At 36.7% G+C, this 15,534-nt stretch overlaps 1 protein-coding gene across 1 annotated transcript in view; it reads left to right on the plus strand.

Moving 5' to 3' along the window:
• The window catches only part of mdga1 (MAM domain containing glycosylphosphatidylinositol anchor 1), a 208,393-nt gene that overhangs the window by 189,483 nt on the left and 3,376 nt on the right, over positions 1-15,534 (plus strand). Inside the window, exon 17 of the mRNA XM_016470885.1 lies at positions 8,020-8,128. Within this exon, the coding sequence (XP_016326371.1) occupies positions 8,020-8,128 (109 nt within the window). The remainder of the gene's footprint in view (positions 1-8,019; positions 8,129-15,534) is intronic.

The raw sequence follows: 15,534 nt of genomic DNA on the forward strand, positions 1-15,534 counted from the left end.
TATACAGTTTTATCCTGATTAAAGCTTTAATACAGTACGGCAACTGTTTTTACGCTAAACCATGTTTAACGCTTCTCATAGCTATGTGAAAATAAGTGTATAATTGTAACAGTTCACTGCTGGAGCTGAGCTGAATGAGAGAGAGAGAAAGAGATGCAGAGCATTTTCAGAGCAGGGGGACGCGAGAAACAGTATTAAGAGCCGCTGCTTTAGAACATTGATTTTGAAACTTGTGAATCCATTAGAATCGTTAGAAGACAGAATCGTGATTCATATATGAATAGATTTTTACGTGCACCTCTAGTTTTCTCTTCCTCTTCTCTAAAGCAGCGCAGCATGGCCCTTTGCTGCCTTTTCCCGAGGGTGGGGTTTATCTGGGTTTGTGATGTCACGAACCCGGGAAGTAACTTGTTGTAGTCCCTACCAGCCGTTTTTGTAGGCATTAAACTGCCAGAATTTTAAAAGACGATATCTCTGTTTGCATTGAACTTTCAGCTTCATAACTTTGCAGATATTGTTTATGCTCAAACAGCAACATTACACACTATCTAACGTTAAAAAATTGAAATCGCAATGAACCACCCTTTAAAAAAAAGTTACATATGGAGAACAAGTAATTGTGAGGAAACATAATTTTGTAATACTCTGAGGGCTAACACTTTACAATAAGGTCTCATTTGTTAACATTAGTTAATGCATTAATTAACATGAACTAACAATGAACAATATATTTCTACAGCATTTATTAATCTTTGTTAATATTCGTTAATAAAAGTGTACATGTTCATGTTAGCTCACAGTACATTAACTACTGTTAACAGATACAACTTTAAATTTTAATAATGTATTAGTAAATTTGGAACTTAACTAAGATTAATAGATGCTATATAAATATTGTTCATGTTAACTAATAAATGTAATTCATGTAAACAAATGAAACCTTATTGTAAAGTGTTACCAAAGTTTTATGTATTGTTCCCTTTGTGTGTGTGTGTGTGTGTGCCTGTTTCACACTCAGGATATTCTAGAGCAGTGTTTCTCAACCCTGGTCCTGGGCGACCCCCAACACTGCACATTTTGTATGTCTCCCTTATCTGACACACCCATTTCAGGTCCTGGTGTTTCTTCTAATGAGCTCATAAGTTGAATTAGGTGTGTTTGATTAGGGAGACACACAAATTGTGCAGTGTTGGGGGGCGGTTTCTCAACCAGGGTTGAGAAACACTGTTCTAGAGTAACCCTTTCATTGCTGTAAAACCAGACTGCCAGAGGGTTACTGTAAATGCATGTGCCTGCTGTGCACTGTTTTCTTGATGCCACAAGGGTGCCGTTGGCACTGGGGACTTGGGCTCGTCATTGCTGCTTGCAGCTATATTATTTAATTTGCTTCTCTTAGACCAGTGGTTCTCAAAGTGGGGGGCGTGCCCGCCAGGGGGGGGCACACAGGCACCGCAGGGGGGGCGCGGGTCATCAGCAGAAAAAAAAAAAAAAAACAGTAAACAGCCAACGGACGTAGAGTTAGGAGATGGATCAGTTTGTAAAAGGGAAGAGAAAGGCCATAGAAGTTGCACAGACCCAGGCAGGTCATTCGAAAGCTAAGTGCAGAAAATATGACGAAGCGTATCTTGCTCTCGGCTTCACTGTTAATGTCGTTGGTGAGGAGGAAAGACCTATGTGTGTCCTATGCCTTAAAACGCTGGCAGCGGACAGCATGAAACCCACAAAATTAAGGAGACACATGGAGACCATGCATCCGAATGATGTTCAAAAGCCACTTGAGTTTTTTAAAAGAAAACTTAATCAATATCGTGGGCAGCAAACACGTTTTGTAAAAGCCACTACAGCAACAGCGAAAGCGCAACTGGCTTCTTACAAAATTGCCTATCACGTTGCACAATGCAAGAAATCTCACACTATTGCAGAAGAGTTGATTCTTCCCGCTGCCATAGATATGGTGTCAGTTATGCTTGATGAGGTGAGTGTCGCGAAATTAAAGACTCCCAGTGTCAAATGACACCATATCAAGACGAATTCACGATATTGCAAATGACATTGAGGAACAGCTCATTAAGAAAATTAGAGGAAAGCACTATGCGCTTCAAGTCGACGAGGCCACTGATAATAACAAGGACAGCTTGTTAATAGCGTATGTGCAATTTGTTGATTTCGAGTCACCGAATGAAGATCTACTATTCTGCAAATACATCCCAAAAAGAGCAACGGCTGATGAACTTTTTAAGATTATTGATTCGTACTTGACAGAGGCTGGGATTAAATGGGAGTACTGCTTGGGAATTTGCACGGACGGCGCACAGACTATGGCGGGGAAATGGGGAGGATTGCAAGCGCTCATCAAGAGAGTCGCACCGAAAGCGCAGTGGACGCACTGCATTATACATCGGGAAGCACTTGCATCACGGCAGTTAAGCCCTACGTTAAATGATGTTTTGTCTGAAGTTGTTATCGCGGTCAACTACATAAAAACAAGACCACTGAAATCACGACTTTTTTCCGCGCTCTGTGAGGAGATGGGCGCCGATCACACTGCTGTGCTGTTTCACAGTGAAGCGAGATGGCTCTCCCGTGGCAAAGTGCTGTCCAGAGTGTTTGAGCTCAGGGAGCAAATTCAAATTCTTCTGCAAGAAGAAGGCATGAACGAGCTTGCCAGCAAATTTGGTAATGAACAATTTCTAATGAAGCTGGCATATCTCAGTGACATTTTCTCCAAGTTTAATCAACCGAACCTCCAGCTGCAGGGCAAAGATAAATACCTACCACATCTGGCAGACCAAGTCAGTTCATTCATCCGAAAACTGGAGATGTGGGGCAGGAAACTCGAGCAAGGAAATACAGAGTCTTTTGAAAATCTAACAACCTTTTCCAAAACTAACAAGCTCACCGAAAGCACAGTGATCCCATGTATTTTGGAACACATTTCTGCTCTGAGAGGTCATTTTCAGAAATACTTCCCTGACAACAGTGTGCAGTTCGACTGGGTGAGAGATCCATTCACTGCTCCAGCACCTGATGATCTGAGTTCCTCAGAAGAAGAGCAGTTCATTGAGATGACATCTGACTCAAGCATGAGGCTAACGTTCCCATCACAAACACTTTGTGAATTCTGGCTTGGTGTGGAGAGGGAGTTCCCACTGATAGGTCAGAAAGCTGTTGAAATTTTGCTCCCCTTTGCAACGTCCTATCTCTGTGAAACAGGGTTCTCTGCTGTTGCTTCACTGAAGAGGCGCAAGATTTTTTTATAGGTTTAAAGGGGGGCATGACCAAAAAAGTTTGAGAACCACTGGTCTAAAGTTACCAGACAGTGTTTAAAAAGTGCAGTGCACATGTTTACATATGTTTATTACAGTGACTTTGAATTACCTAAAGTAGTGTGGTAAAGCAACAGATTTGTTTTTATATTTCTGCAATCTACTTTAGTTTGTGTGATTTGTTACTGACTTTCATATTGTTTACACCAGGCTTATTTAAACATAATTATTACATGCTTACGAGGTTGGAAGTTCAACAAATCAGTTAATGTACTGTGATTGTAGTTGTTAAATAAAAATGTCATTCATATCAATTCATGCATCACCTAATTTCATCGTAACATATAGGCCTGGCCTACAGAAAAGAACATTTATGTTTAATCTATCTAATAGTGTGTTGGTCACGGCAGTTAAGCCCTACGTTAAATGATGTTTTGTCTGAAGTTGTTATCGCGGTCAACTACATAAAAACAAGACCACTGAAATCACGACTTTTTTCCGCGCTCTGTGAGGAGATGGGCGCCGATCACACTGCTGTGCTGTTTCACAGTGAAGCGAGATGGCTCTCCCGTGGCAAAGTGCTGTCCAGAGTGTTTGAGCTCAGGGAGCAAATTCAAATTCTTCTGCAAGAAGAAGGCATGAACGAGCTTGCCAGCAAATTTGGTAATGAACAATTTCTAATGAAGCTGGCATATCTCAGTGACATTTTCTCCAAGTTTAATCAACCGAACCTCCAGCTGCAGGGCAAAGATAAATACCTACCACATCTGGCAGACCAAGTCAGTTCATTCATCCGAAAACTGGAGATGTGGGGCAGGAAACTCGAGCAAGGAAATACAGAGTCTTTTGAAAATCTAACAACCTTTTCCAAAACTAACAAGCTCACCGAAAGCACAGTGATCCCATGTATTTTGGAACACATTTCTGCTCTGAGAGGTCATTTTCAGAAATACTTCCCTGACAACAGTGTGCAGTTCGACTGGGTGAGAGATCCATTCACTGCTCCAGCACCTGATGATCTGAGTTCCTCAGAAGAAGAGCAGTTCATTGAGATGACATCTGACTCAAGCATGAGGCTAACGTTCCCATCACAAACACTTTGTGAATTCTGGCTTGGTGTGGAGAGGGAGTTCCCACTGATAGGTCAGAAAGCTGTTGAAATTTTGCTCCCCTTTGCAACGTCCTATCTCTGTGAAACAGGGTTCTCTGCTGTTGCTTCACTGAAGAGGCGCAAGATTTTTTTATAGGTTTAAAGGGGGGCATGACCAAAAAAGTTTGAGAACCACTGTCTTAGACAGTGATGAGATTAAATGGAGAAAAAGAGATCTTAAGTGTGTCAAACTGTGCTCAGATTTGTAGTCTGAAATCAAAAGTCAAGAGTTTTTAAAATGAACTCAAACAAATCTTGTCAAAGTCAGTTATTATGTGAAAAATTGTCCTCTGTATGCCACCAGTATTTGACTGGTCAGAAGTTTGGAATGATTATGATTTTTTTTTTAATGTTTTTGAAACAAATATCTTGTGCTTACTAAGGCTGCATTTATTTGATGAAAAATGTCGTAAAACTGTAAAATTGTGAAATATTATTACAATTTATAATAGCTGTTTTATATTTCAACAGATTTTAACATGTAATTTATTTCTGTGATGCAAAGTTGACTTTTCAGCATCATTACTCCAGTTTTCAGTGTGACATGATCCTTCAGAACTCATTCTAATATGCTGATTTGGTTAAGTTTTGAGCTTTGAACAATGTTCAAAAGAATAGCATTTATTTGAAATAGGAATAATTTGTAGCAGTTTAAAAGTCTGAAAATGTTTTGAAAATCTTAGTGACACCAAACTATTGCATGCTAGTGCATAATTTTTTCTTGATATATAAAAGAAGTGTGTATTTCTCTGAACAATCTAGGGTTTTTATATAATAGGATTTTGGATTAACTGCATTTTTGTTTACTCCTTTTTTGCAAGTTGCTTTGGATAAATATGCATAAATCTGCTAAATAAATAAATGTACTGTACGTGTGATGTCTTTTGAAGCCATACAATAGTCTTATGTGGTGAACGAACCAAAATTTAAGTTCTTATTCATTGAAAATCATAAGCACAATTCATTTAGACAATTTTTTCCAGGTGCTTTTTGACAGCCCCTGGTCTTTATATTTTGTCTTTGTATAGAAAAGAGCAGCAACAGCATTCTGTGTAACGTTACACAAAATCTAGAGAGACAGAATTTGGTTGAACTGTTTCTTTAAGTTCTGCTTCACCTCCATCTCTCCCCCGTTCCTGCACGCTGCTCTCTATCCTCACCTAATCTAATGAACATGGAGCTGGGGAGGTGTCTGCATGCCTACGCCTCTGAGACGCCACGCATAATTGTTTATTTCTGTCTCTGCTGGCACCTAAGCTCATGTGTGAGAGGTGAATGGTCTGTCATACTCTTAATGAGCTCAACCCACTAAAGTCAACCATGCTCTGCCCGTTAGAGGAAACCATTTGCATTAACGAACAGAAAGAAAACACACACATCGCCTCACCTACCAATTACTGCTACAACCGACTACGGCGAGATCTCTTTGTGCATGTTTTGCATGTTTGTGTTTGCCCTTTGAGCATGTTTTTATGCATACAATGACCTTGAAATTCTGGAAATGTACTGTGAGTTAAATGCATTCTCTGTGTGTTTGAGAGTCTGGGCTTGTAATGCATGAATATATATTCAGGTGAGCAGATATTCTTATGGAGCGCTGCTTGACATTGTCCTAATGATGTCGTGTCACCCGGCGTCTACTGTGGCCCCACAGCCAATTAGCACAGACAGAGAGACTGTTTTACACACACAAGACAAATCAAATTACCCATCTGCCCTCATCCCTTGATCCCGTTCAGCCTCTGTTATTTATGATTCAGAGTCACTCGTTCATTTGGGCATCGTGGGAGCGGGAGTGATGCTGTACGTGTGTGTGTGTGTGTGTGTGTGTGTGTAAAAGCACACAGGTCAAGAGTGTGTGCACTTAGCAAAGTATGCTATCTTCACCTGGTTAAGTGTGTGAACCAATCTAGGAAGTGTTTTTTAGGCTGAATACAAAATCATGTTGAAATGATAATACAATCTAAGAAAAAAGTACAAAACTGTCACTGGGGCGGTACCCTTTCAAAAGGTTCAATCAACCTGAATTCACCTACTAATTGTACATTTTAGGTGCTAATATGTACTTTTAAAATACTAATATGTACTATTTAGGGGTAAATACGGAGAAAATATTAGCTTTTATCTTTATATTTTTTTCATACTATTTTTCATTTATTGTTTTATTTATTGTTTAAATATTACTATTGTTATTTTTTTTACAGTTTTAGTTCAGTTTTTTATTTTTTTTATTTTATAATTTTTTTATTTATTAGTAATTTAAGTGCTTAAACTATTTCAGTTTTCCATCTAGTTAACAATAATAGCCCTGGCATCCATACTCTTTCCTGTGTCCATAAAAGCTCTCCAACTTGTGTCCATATGCAAAAGTTCTCCTAAACTTAAAGCTAAAATACAGAGCCATTCTGCAAAGTTTCAGAGTATGTAAATTGCTTCAGATCTGTTTTAAGGGGCTGTGGGTGGATTAAATGTATTGAGACGCTGTGTTCATTTTTGCTAATTTATAAATTTCAATCACTTGTGCGTTAGTCCGCCAGTTGGGGTTCAGAGGTGTGTGTTTGTCTGGGGAGGGGGTAATTCTGTAAACTCTAGTTAGACTGAACGTGGCTTTGACATGGATCTGATTAGGTCTCTGCAGTGAGCTTCAGAGCTGCTGTAATTAAGCTGTCAGTCAAACACAGCTTACATGGGAAGGAAATAAATACCAGCAAAGAATGTGGGAGGAACCTTATTATTTTGATTTTATAGGCCGATTTGCTATTCTTTTGTTCTTCCTGTACAAATGTTTGATATAGTACTGTGTTATTTTTAATGTGCTATGTAGTGCAAAAACGTTTAATTGTGACTTGGGTCTTGTGTCATTCAGAATTCAGAATCATATTGAGAATGGTGTTCAAACTCCAGTTCAGTTCCTGCTGTTCCAAGCTGCAGAATTGACCTTTCGCTTGGGAGCTTGATTGACAGGCGATCTGACCAATCATAACGCCGAATCCACTATTTTGTCCGACAAACCAGACAGGAGAGTAGATTAATGTTGGTGTACTTGAACTTGAAAAATGGTGCGTATTGACGTTTTTCCGCGTTTTAAATAAAATACCTTCTGATGATCATTCATGTTTATTTCGTGGTTTAAGTACCTATGAAAAGATGTTCAGTTCATGTGCCGCTTGAACTGAGGCGCTACAGCGATCTGTCACGACACATTAAAGAGCCACAAAACTGTATTTATTGTTTGAATTTCTCAAAAAATGACAAAATTTGAAAGCTAAGACTTTGTTTCATATGAGAAGTAACCTGCTCCGTCTTGTCTGTCGGCATGTTTGTCAGATTTCTCTTTGCTCCGTGATGTATTTTGTGTGTTGATGTGAGAACATGATGTGTGGCATGAGAGCGGCATGGCTTGTCGAACATAGCAACAGTAACTGGGGGCGGTCTTTGTGAAGGGTCTTTTGTAGTTTGTATTTATGGATGTACTTTTAAAGAAGTGTAGTTCTTAATATTATCTCTTATTTTTCCTTAAATGTTAGATGATATGAACAAATAAATGTTAGGAATGTTTTTTTTTTTTCTATTAAGATTTTTCTTTGTGTTTTTCTTGGTCAGGTGGTGTTCGAAGGTATCCGTGGAAACGGCTTTGAGGGAGACATCGCTATCGATGACGTTTCTGTTACCAAGGGGAAATGCAAACAAAAGGAGAGCGTGGACAAAACAGGTCTGTACGATCAGTGACAGCACAAAAACACACCTCTCAGCCTTGATGCTTCAGTAATGAACTTCATTATATCCCTTCATGTAGATGTAGGTGACTAAAAGCCCACATTACCCGTCAACGTTCAGATTGTTTTGTTTCGTGAGTCTTAAAGCAAAGGAAAAGACAAAAACCTGTGAGTAATGAAACAGCACTGAGAACTGACCTTAAACCAATCTTATTTAATCATCCTTATGTTTTTCCAAGACTTACTTTCTTCTGTTGAACACAAATGGAGAACATTTAAAGTATTGTTTTGGTCACTCTATTCCATGCACTTCAAAAGAGTGGGGACTTTGTTTTAAGTTCAAAAAGGGTGAAAAAGTATCATAAATGTATATAAGTAATCCATACAATGCAAAGTTTGAAGTCATACAAATCTATACTCTCTAGCTCTTCTTGGTAAACATTCATGAGAAAAGTGATGCCTGGTTTGTGAAAAAAAGAGAACAAATTATTTAGACAAAATCTAAAACTCAGACACGATTCAGAAGCCCAAACGAAGCTAATATGGCTGATATTTATCTAGCCAAAAGTCAATTAGATTCTTTTATAATAGTCGTTTTTTTTTTAAATATATTATAGCAGACTAAGTTACTTACATAAAATGCATATAGATATCAGTTGTCTCTCTATATCTCACAATAATATGTCTTAGTAAAATTATATTTAAATGCTTAGTTTTATGATCAAAGCTCTGTAGTTTTTATTGTGGGGGCAAAACATATAATGCAATGCAGTACAATGATTTAGAGATAAACCAACTTTCCTCAAAAATATGATGTATCATATCTGATACTCACATTTTACCTTGATTTGTTTGATACATTATGTATAGACAATCAAGTAAATCCAAGTTCCTTCAGTCCAGTAACTGTTCATCTTGAAATATTACTTAAAATATAAAAGTTTACTTTATAAAAAATCAGTAAAGATGTCACAGCAAAAAGACACATGTACCACAACCTGAAGGTGGGCATTTTAAAATTATACTAAAAGGCCTTTTATTTGCTAAAAAGGTATGAACTCAACTCTCAGTCTGACAAGAGAAGGCATGTAGTAGATTGTGTACAACAGGCTTTTCAGCAGAGGTTTGATCATGATGATAATTCATAGAGTTTTAGAAATTTGCATATCAAATATGCTACTGCAGGCTTTATAGGGTTTAGAGTTCACTGGAGGTGAAAATAATGACTAAAATAATTATATTTAAATCTTGACTTCGGAAGACTTGGAAGCACAAATCAACTCTTTTTATGATCTTTTATGGTGCTTTTTCGTTCTTCTTTGAGCTTTTAATAATACAGACAGAATATCAAACGGTTTGAAAAATGACATGAGGGTGAGTAAATGATGACAGAATTTGAATTATTCCTTTAACTCCATTACAACAGGAAGGTTTTAGAGATGAACTGTCAGTGAGTAAGATGTGCCAGGACTGTGCGCGTGCAGGAGAGATGCCGCACCATTGTGGGGTTGCTGATGGTGGAGGCAGCAGCTGTAGTGGGCTGCAGGGGATTGGGCCCGGGGCCCAGCTCTGACAGCTCTGGCTTCTTCTCACCTCGTGCAGCCCTCTGAAGGTGCGGCAGGCCTCGGGTCTCCTCCTGAATGCTGATCTTGGCACATGATGGGTGTGAATGCATGCACACAGACAGGAAAAGGCCCAGCGCCAGACTCTTGAGAGACAGAGAGAGAGACAGGGCAGTTGTCCAGAACACCATCCCCCTCAAAACCCACCAGATGAATTGATAAAATATCATTCTCATTACTGTAATGCAGGAAGATATATGGTTTAATCTATGCTTTAAAAATGCATATTATGGTTGATTAATCATGTTATCAATATTTGCTTCTGAATGGACATACAGTACTGATCAAGTTTGTTTTAATGTTTTTGAAAGAATTCTTTTTATCTCACCAAAGCTGCATTTATTTCATCAAAAATACGGTACAAAAGAGGAATAATGTGAAATGTTATTACAATTTAAAATAACTATTTTCTATTTGAATATATTTTAAAATGTAATTTATTTCTCTCTTTTTTGTGATCAACATTTTATTTGAGTTTAATTTCCATATCAAGGACATAGTCAAAACCATTTGTCCATAAATATAAATAAATAATATAATATAATATAATACAAATAAATAAATAAATAAATTACACATTCGCGCACATATACACAACTTAGGTCAACACACTCACAATGTCAACGTTTCAGCTTATCTAATAAAATTTCTGCAATTATTGGCAATATAATTTATTTCTGTGATACAAAGCTGAATTTTCAGCTTTATTACTCCAGTTTTTTGTCACTTTTTGACCAATTTATTGTGTCCTTTCTAAAGTATTAATTTCTTTCAGAAAAAAGGGAGGGGGAAACTACTTATGATACTAACTTTTGAACAGCAGTGTAATTGAAATACATTATATTATTGTGGCATTGTATTTCTATTATTGTATTTCCATATAATCGAACATGACTATATGACTTTTTTCAATTCAATTCAAGTTTATTTGTATATCGCTTTTCACGATACAAATCGTTGCAAAGCAACTTTACAGAAAATTAAGTTTCTACAATATTTTTTTAAACAAAGCTGGAAACTTTTTTTGTAAAAAAAAAAAAAAAAAAAAAAAAAAAAAAAAAAAAAAAAAAAAAACTTATTTGTTCTATAATAAATAAACAATCAAAAAAAAATTGCTGGCAGTGGGTGGAAACTTAAAAAAAAAAAAAAAAAAAAAAAGAAGAAGAAAAAGAAAAAAATACTGTTTCTTATTATTTATTATTTTTATTTTTTTTATTTATTTATTTTTCAAATATGACCTGGACATATTTTAAATAGATTCACCCAAAAAAATGTTATTTTATTATTTTTTTACTGTGAGGCCTAATGCTGACTGACTGTCTCACAATGTTTCACTGACATAAAGTCTATGAAGATAGAAGGAAACACTTCTTCTGTACGATGGATAAATATAGACTACATCACTGCTGCCGTTATTTCACAAAAAATGAAAGCTTTTGTGGAAACAGTTTAAGTGAAAATTAAAAAAAAAATAGCTTATTTTTATTTTATTTTATTTTTTATTATGAGCTAGGGAAGAAAACTACCAGCCACCTCAAGCGTCATCTGCAATGTTCCAAAGCATACATCAAAACCACATTCAGTGTCCATGGCAGCAGCTCCTTGTCAGCTAACCCTGCCTGAAGATACAGACACTCCAGCAGAGAGAAGCTCTCCCTGGTACCAGAAAAAATTATGAAACTTCAACATTGCCCTTTACACAACATTATGCTTATTATATCTACAGAGACATGCAGCAAGTCAAAAACAATATATATGTGAAATATCAATATAAATGTAAAGTAAAGATAAATATGAAGAGTAGTATATGAGCAAATAAGAATATATGAATACGACTAGATGATTATATATAGATAATGAATTAAATTAAAATACTATAAAGATATTTATAGTAAAAATAAACACTGTAAAACACAATAAAACACTGTTCATTTGGCCTTCCTTCCAGAGAGCAAAAATACAATGTCCATGGTTACTCTAGGCATGAGACAGATCCACAACAATCATCCTCAGAAACTATAAGATATACAATTATCAAAGAATTATTTAGATCTGGACAAGAACAATTCATGAAAAATAAAATAAAAAATAATATATACTATTACAACCAGTAACCGTCCTTAAAAATGACCTCACATGCACAGTGCTTCATGTCACACAGTCTTGTATAGAATAATTTCTTGAGTCAAAGACCTGAATCCCCATCACATTTTCAGGGCATAGTGATTTTTGATAGATTGAAGATTTGACCTTCTTGTTCTGAATATTAAAAATGGCAAAACCTTTATTCTTACTCGGTGAAACCTGTCAAGAACATGTCCTGGTCATATTTCATACCAAAAAGACATAAAATATTACATTTTGCTTAAAGAAAATGAAGCCAGTTTTTTAGGACTATTCAATATTTGTGTGTGTGTGCGTGACATAGTGACATTATGACAATAATGCGCATTTCACCTTCTAGTTCATATTGCCATAATGGAAAACATCTCATTATTTTTAGTATAATGTGAAAAATAATGCTATATTATTTAAATGTTACACTGGTTAATATAGATAATAAAACAAACTCTCAAAAGTAAAATATGTGGTTTCATTACAGTAATAAAAATAAGCTTATATATTTCAGGGATATATGTTGAAGGAAAATATTTAATTTTTGTAATTCTGTTTGGTTGAGAATTTTTTTTATTGAATTACAGAGTTCGCTAAATGATCTTAAATTATTATCATACAAATTCAGAAGAGTTTTATCTAATTAGGTTTCCTTTTAACTGCTTAATTTGCCAGATGGTCTCACATTTCAAAGCCACATCTCAATTCTTTAAGTCACATATTATGCAATGTCATTTTTGAAATAAACAGCTAGGATTTAGCAAATTAACTTTTTTTTTTTTTTTTTTTTGATACACCAGCTGTTAACCCTGACGTTTATACCACACAGTGAACAAACTGTGTAGTTTGCTTTTTATTAGCATTATTTCTATGGTATTTTTTTTTTTTACCTTAAATGGGTAGTAGACATTCAGGAGTGTAGGAACTATCTGAAGAGTTGAGGAAACACAATGTAAACCTTGTCATCATGAATATTAATTAGGAGGTGTAACATCATCTCAGCTAATTTGCTGAAAGGCATGTAAGCAAGCATCAGGTCTATAAAATGGTTCAGCCAACTTTTAACACTGTTGTTTGGCTGTTTGGTTTTAATGCAAGTTGCGGGTTTTTTTTCTCTTGCTGCCAAACAAAACAAAACAATTATCTCCCAAATTGGAAAATGACCCGAAACAGATTCACCCGCATATACAGGCACCACTGTGCGATGTGCCAAAGCATGTGCACTGCCCGCAAGGCATTAGTTTCTTCTGACAGTAACACGTACGGACATTTTCATATACCAATCCACATAGCTCCTACTGCTCCAGCCTGATCATTTTTTTTTCAATTCAATTTTAAATTGTTAAACACCTCAGGAAGCTGTCATGGTAAAGTGAAAAAAAAAAAAACTCCATTATTATTTCAAGTTCTAATATAATCTTATACATTAGTCTCTGGAAGAGTACAGCTCTGCTCTCTCCTCTGTACCTGGGTCGGCATGAACACTGGTGTTATATCACACACACACTCACACACACACACACACACACACACACACGGCCCACACAGTAAAACCTGTTCATGCCGCCCACAGGTGCTGAGCTGTGCTTACACACAGAAAAGTGTAACGTGAGCAGCGTGCGGTGCACCGCAGGGCAGAACAAAAGAGCCAAATTAATGATTAAGATCAGTCATTGTGAAAGCTCCCTCACAGAGAGAATATTCCAGCTCTCAACCGCACGGATTGCTGATAGCTGTTGTTTGTTTGGGGAAAGTTGTGGGTATGTGTTAGCTATGTATGTTAGCTTGCAGGCTCTGTCTCTGACCCATGAGGCTTTGCTATAGAGGATATGTGCATTCATCAATGAAACTCCTCTCCTCTTTGATTCTTTGATGTTTTTCAGGGTCTTTCCTGTTATGCAGTACATTTGGAACTCTGTGGGTTTAACAGACTTTCAGAAGTCTGTGGTTAAGCTGGAAAACTTTCAACAGGTTGATTATTTACACGATTAATAGGAAGGATGCCTAAAAAGATGGGCATAAAGTGCTACAATTAGCTGTGCATAAGTTCATTATTTTTTTTTTTTTAATAGTCTATCTTACCAATTTCTGAGATTTCACTCAGTAAGTGTGAAATATTTTAAAGTGAGACAAACCAGCTAAAGCCACAAAACCAGAATTTGTCAAATTTCTAATAGACTGCTGCAGGGATGATGTATTTTTGTTGGCCAAAACATGGAAAGGAGTTTGCATTTTAGCACTTCTGGTTCAATCGTACTAAAGTCAATCGCCTGAAAGACGGTCTGTGGTAAACACAAGCTCAGGATATTTTCATGTTTTATTCTGTGATATTAAATACATCAGTAAAACCGCTTTGGGATTTGATTTGATTTGATTTTTTAAAGCTTTCACGTGTCTTGAAAATGGTTGCTAACAAGTGTCTAAATGGGACTACAGAGGTTGTTAGGGACATTACACATCATCAGACCAAACAGGTGAACTCATCTACTCATTAGTCTGCTTATACAGCCTCTTGAGAGTTATTCTAACTCAAACTTTCAAGCACATGTTTTTTAAAAAAAGCCTAAAAGAGTTGGCTTAGTGTTGATGACGTTGAAGTCATGTGACTGTGGTGTAGTTTGTTTATACCCTAGACTACATTTAGCTTTTTACTTCTGGCGGTTGGCTTCAAAATGTATAAAAGTTGTGTAATTTGTGAAGAATCACAATGAGCAAAAGGTACAGGAAACATAAACTTCTGTTGGTCACAGAACTTATTTTCTGCAATAATCTAAAATCCAGTAAAAAAAAAATCTTCTTGACTTTTTGTTGAGGGAACCAGGGTGATGCTAACTTCCAGACTGGCCTACAAAAATGTCTCGTCACTGCAGCACAGCGCTCTATACTTAGTGATGCTAATGCTGGTTTTCCCTCCAAAATGATGTCACTTCCTGTATGATGATGTCATTAAGGAACTGGTTTATGTTAGTTAAGGGATTTTGCTAACTGGATGGAAAGTGATATTGTGCACTCAGGACTCCAAACAGGAAACCAATATTCTCAAGAAATCTTTTTTTTTTTTTTTTAAATATTAATTAGTAAGTGAACAAATGAAGAAACAATTGGAATATTTCTTAATAAATTGCCTGTTTTTCTAAAAACTAGAGAATATGATTTTCATGTTGGGTACTGCAAATGTACTGCATAGCCAGAATGACGATGGTTTCTTCTGCTCTCCTCTGGCCTGTTCTGCTCGGGGTGCTGCCCATGGGAGCTCAACCGTGAGCTGTTCCTCCTTTAGAGATGAATGATGATTGGCTCTGACGTCCCATGTGTTACCGCGTCCCCATAAATCACACCTTGACTGGGATTTGGCTGTAGGGTGGAAAAGACGGAGCAGGTAGAACAAGAGAAGAAATATGTGCGATTTGAAACAAAGGTGACCTGTTGAATCGGAATTAGAAATCTGAAGACCCCACAGCACACACACAAACATTGAAATTTGTTACGGTGCCACTGACTGTTAAAAGATCAGTTTTTGAACTCTTAAATAACTAATTTCCCTCTCTCTTTAATTATAGGTTATAATATTAGACTTGTTATTTTGCTGCGCAGTTGCATAAGTAGCCTGCCTCCACACACACACACACACACACACACACACACACACACACACACACACACAC

The sequence above is a fragment of the Sinocyclocheilus anshuiensis genome, unplaced genomic scaffold (assembly GCF_001515605.1).
Source record: "Sinocyclocheilus anshuiensis isolate Anshui unplaced genomic scaffold, SAMN03320099.WGS_v1.1 scaffold961, whole genome shotgun sequence".
Taxonomy (NCBI): Eukaryota; Metazoa; Chordata; class Actinopteri; order Cypriniformes; family Cyprinidae; genus Sinocyclocheilus; species Sinocyclocheilus anshuiensis.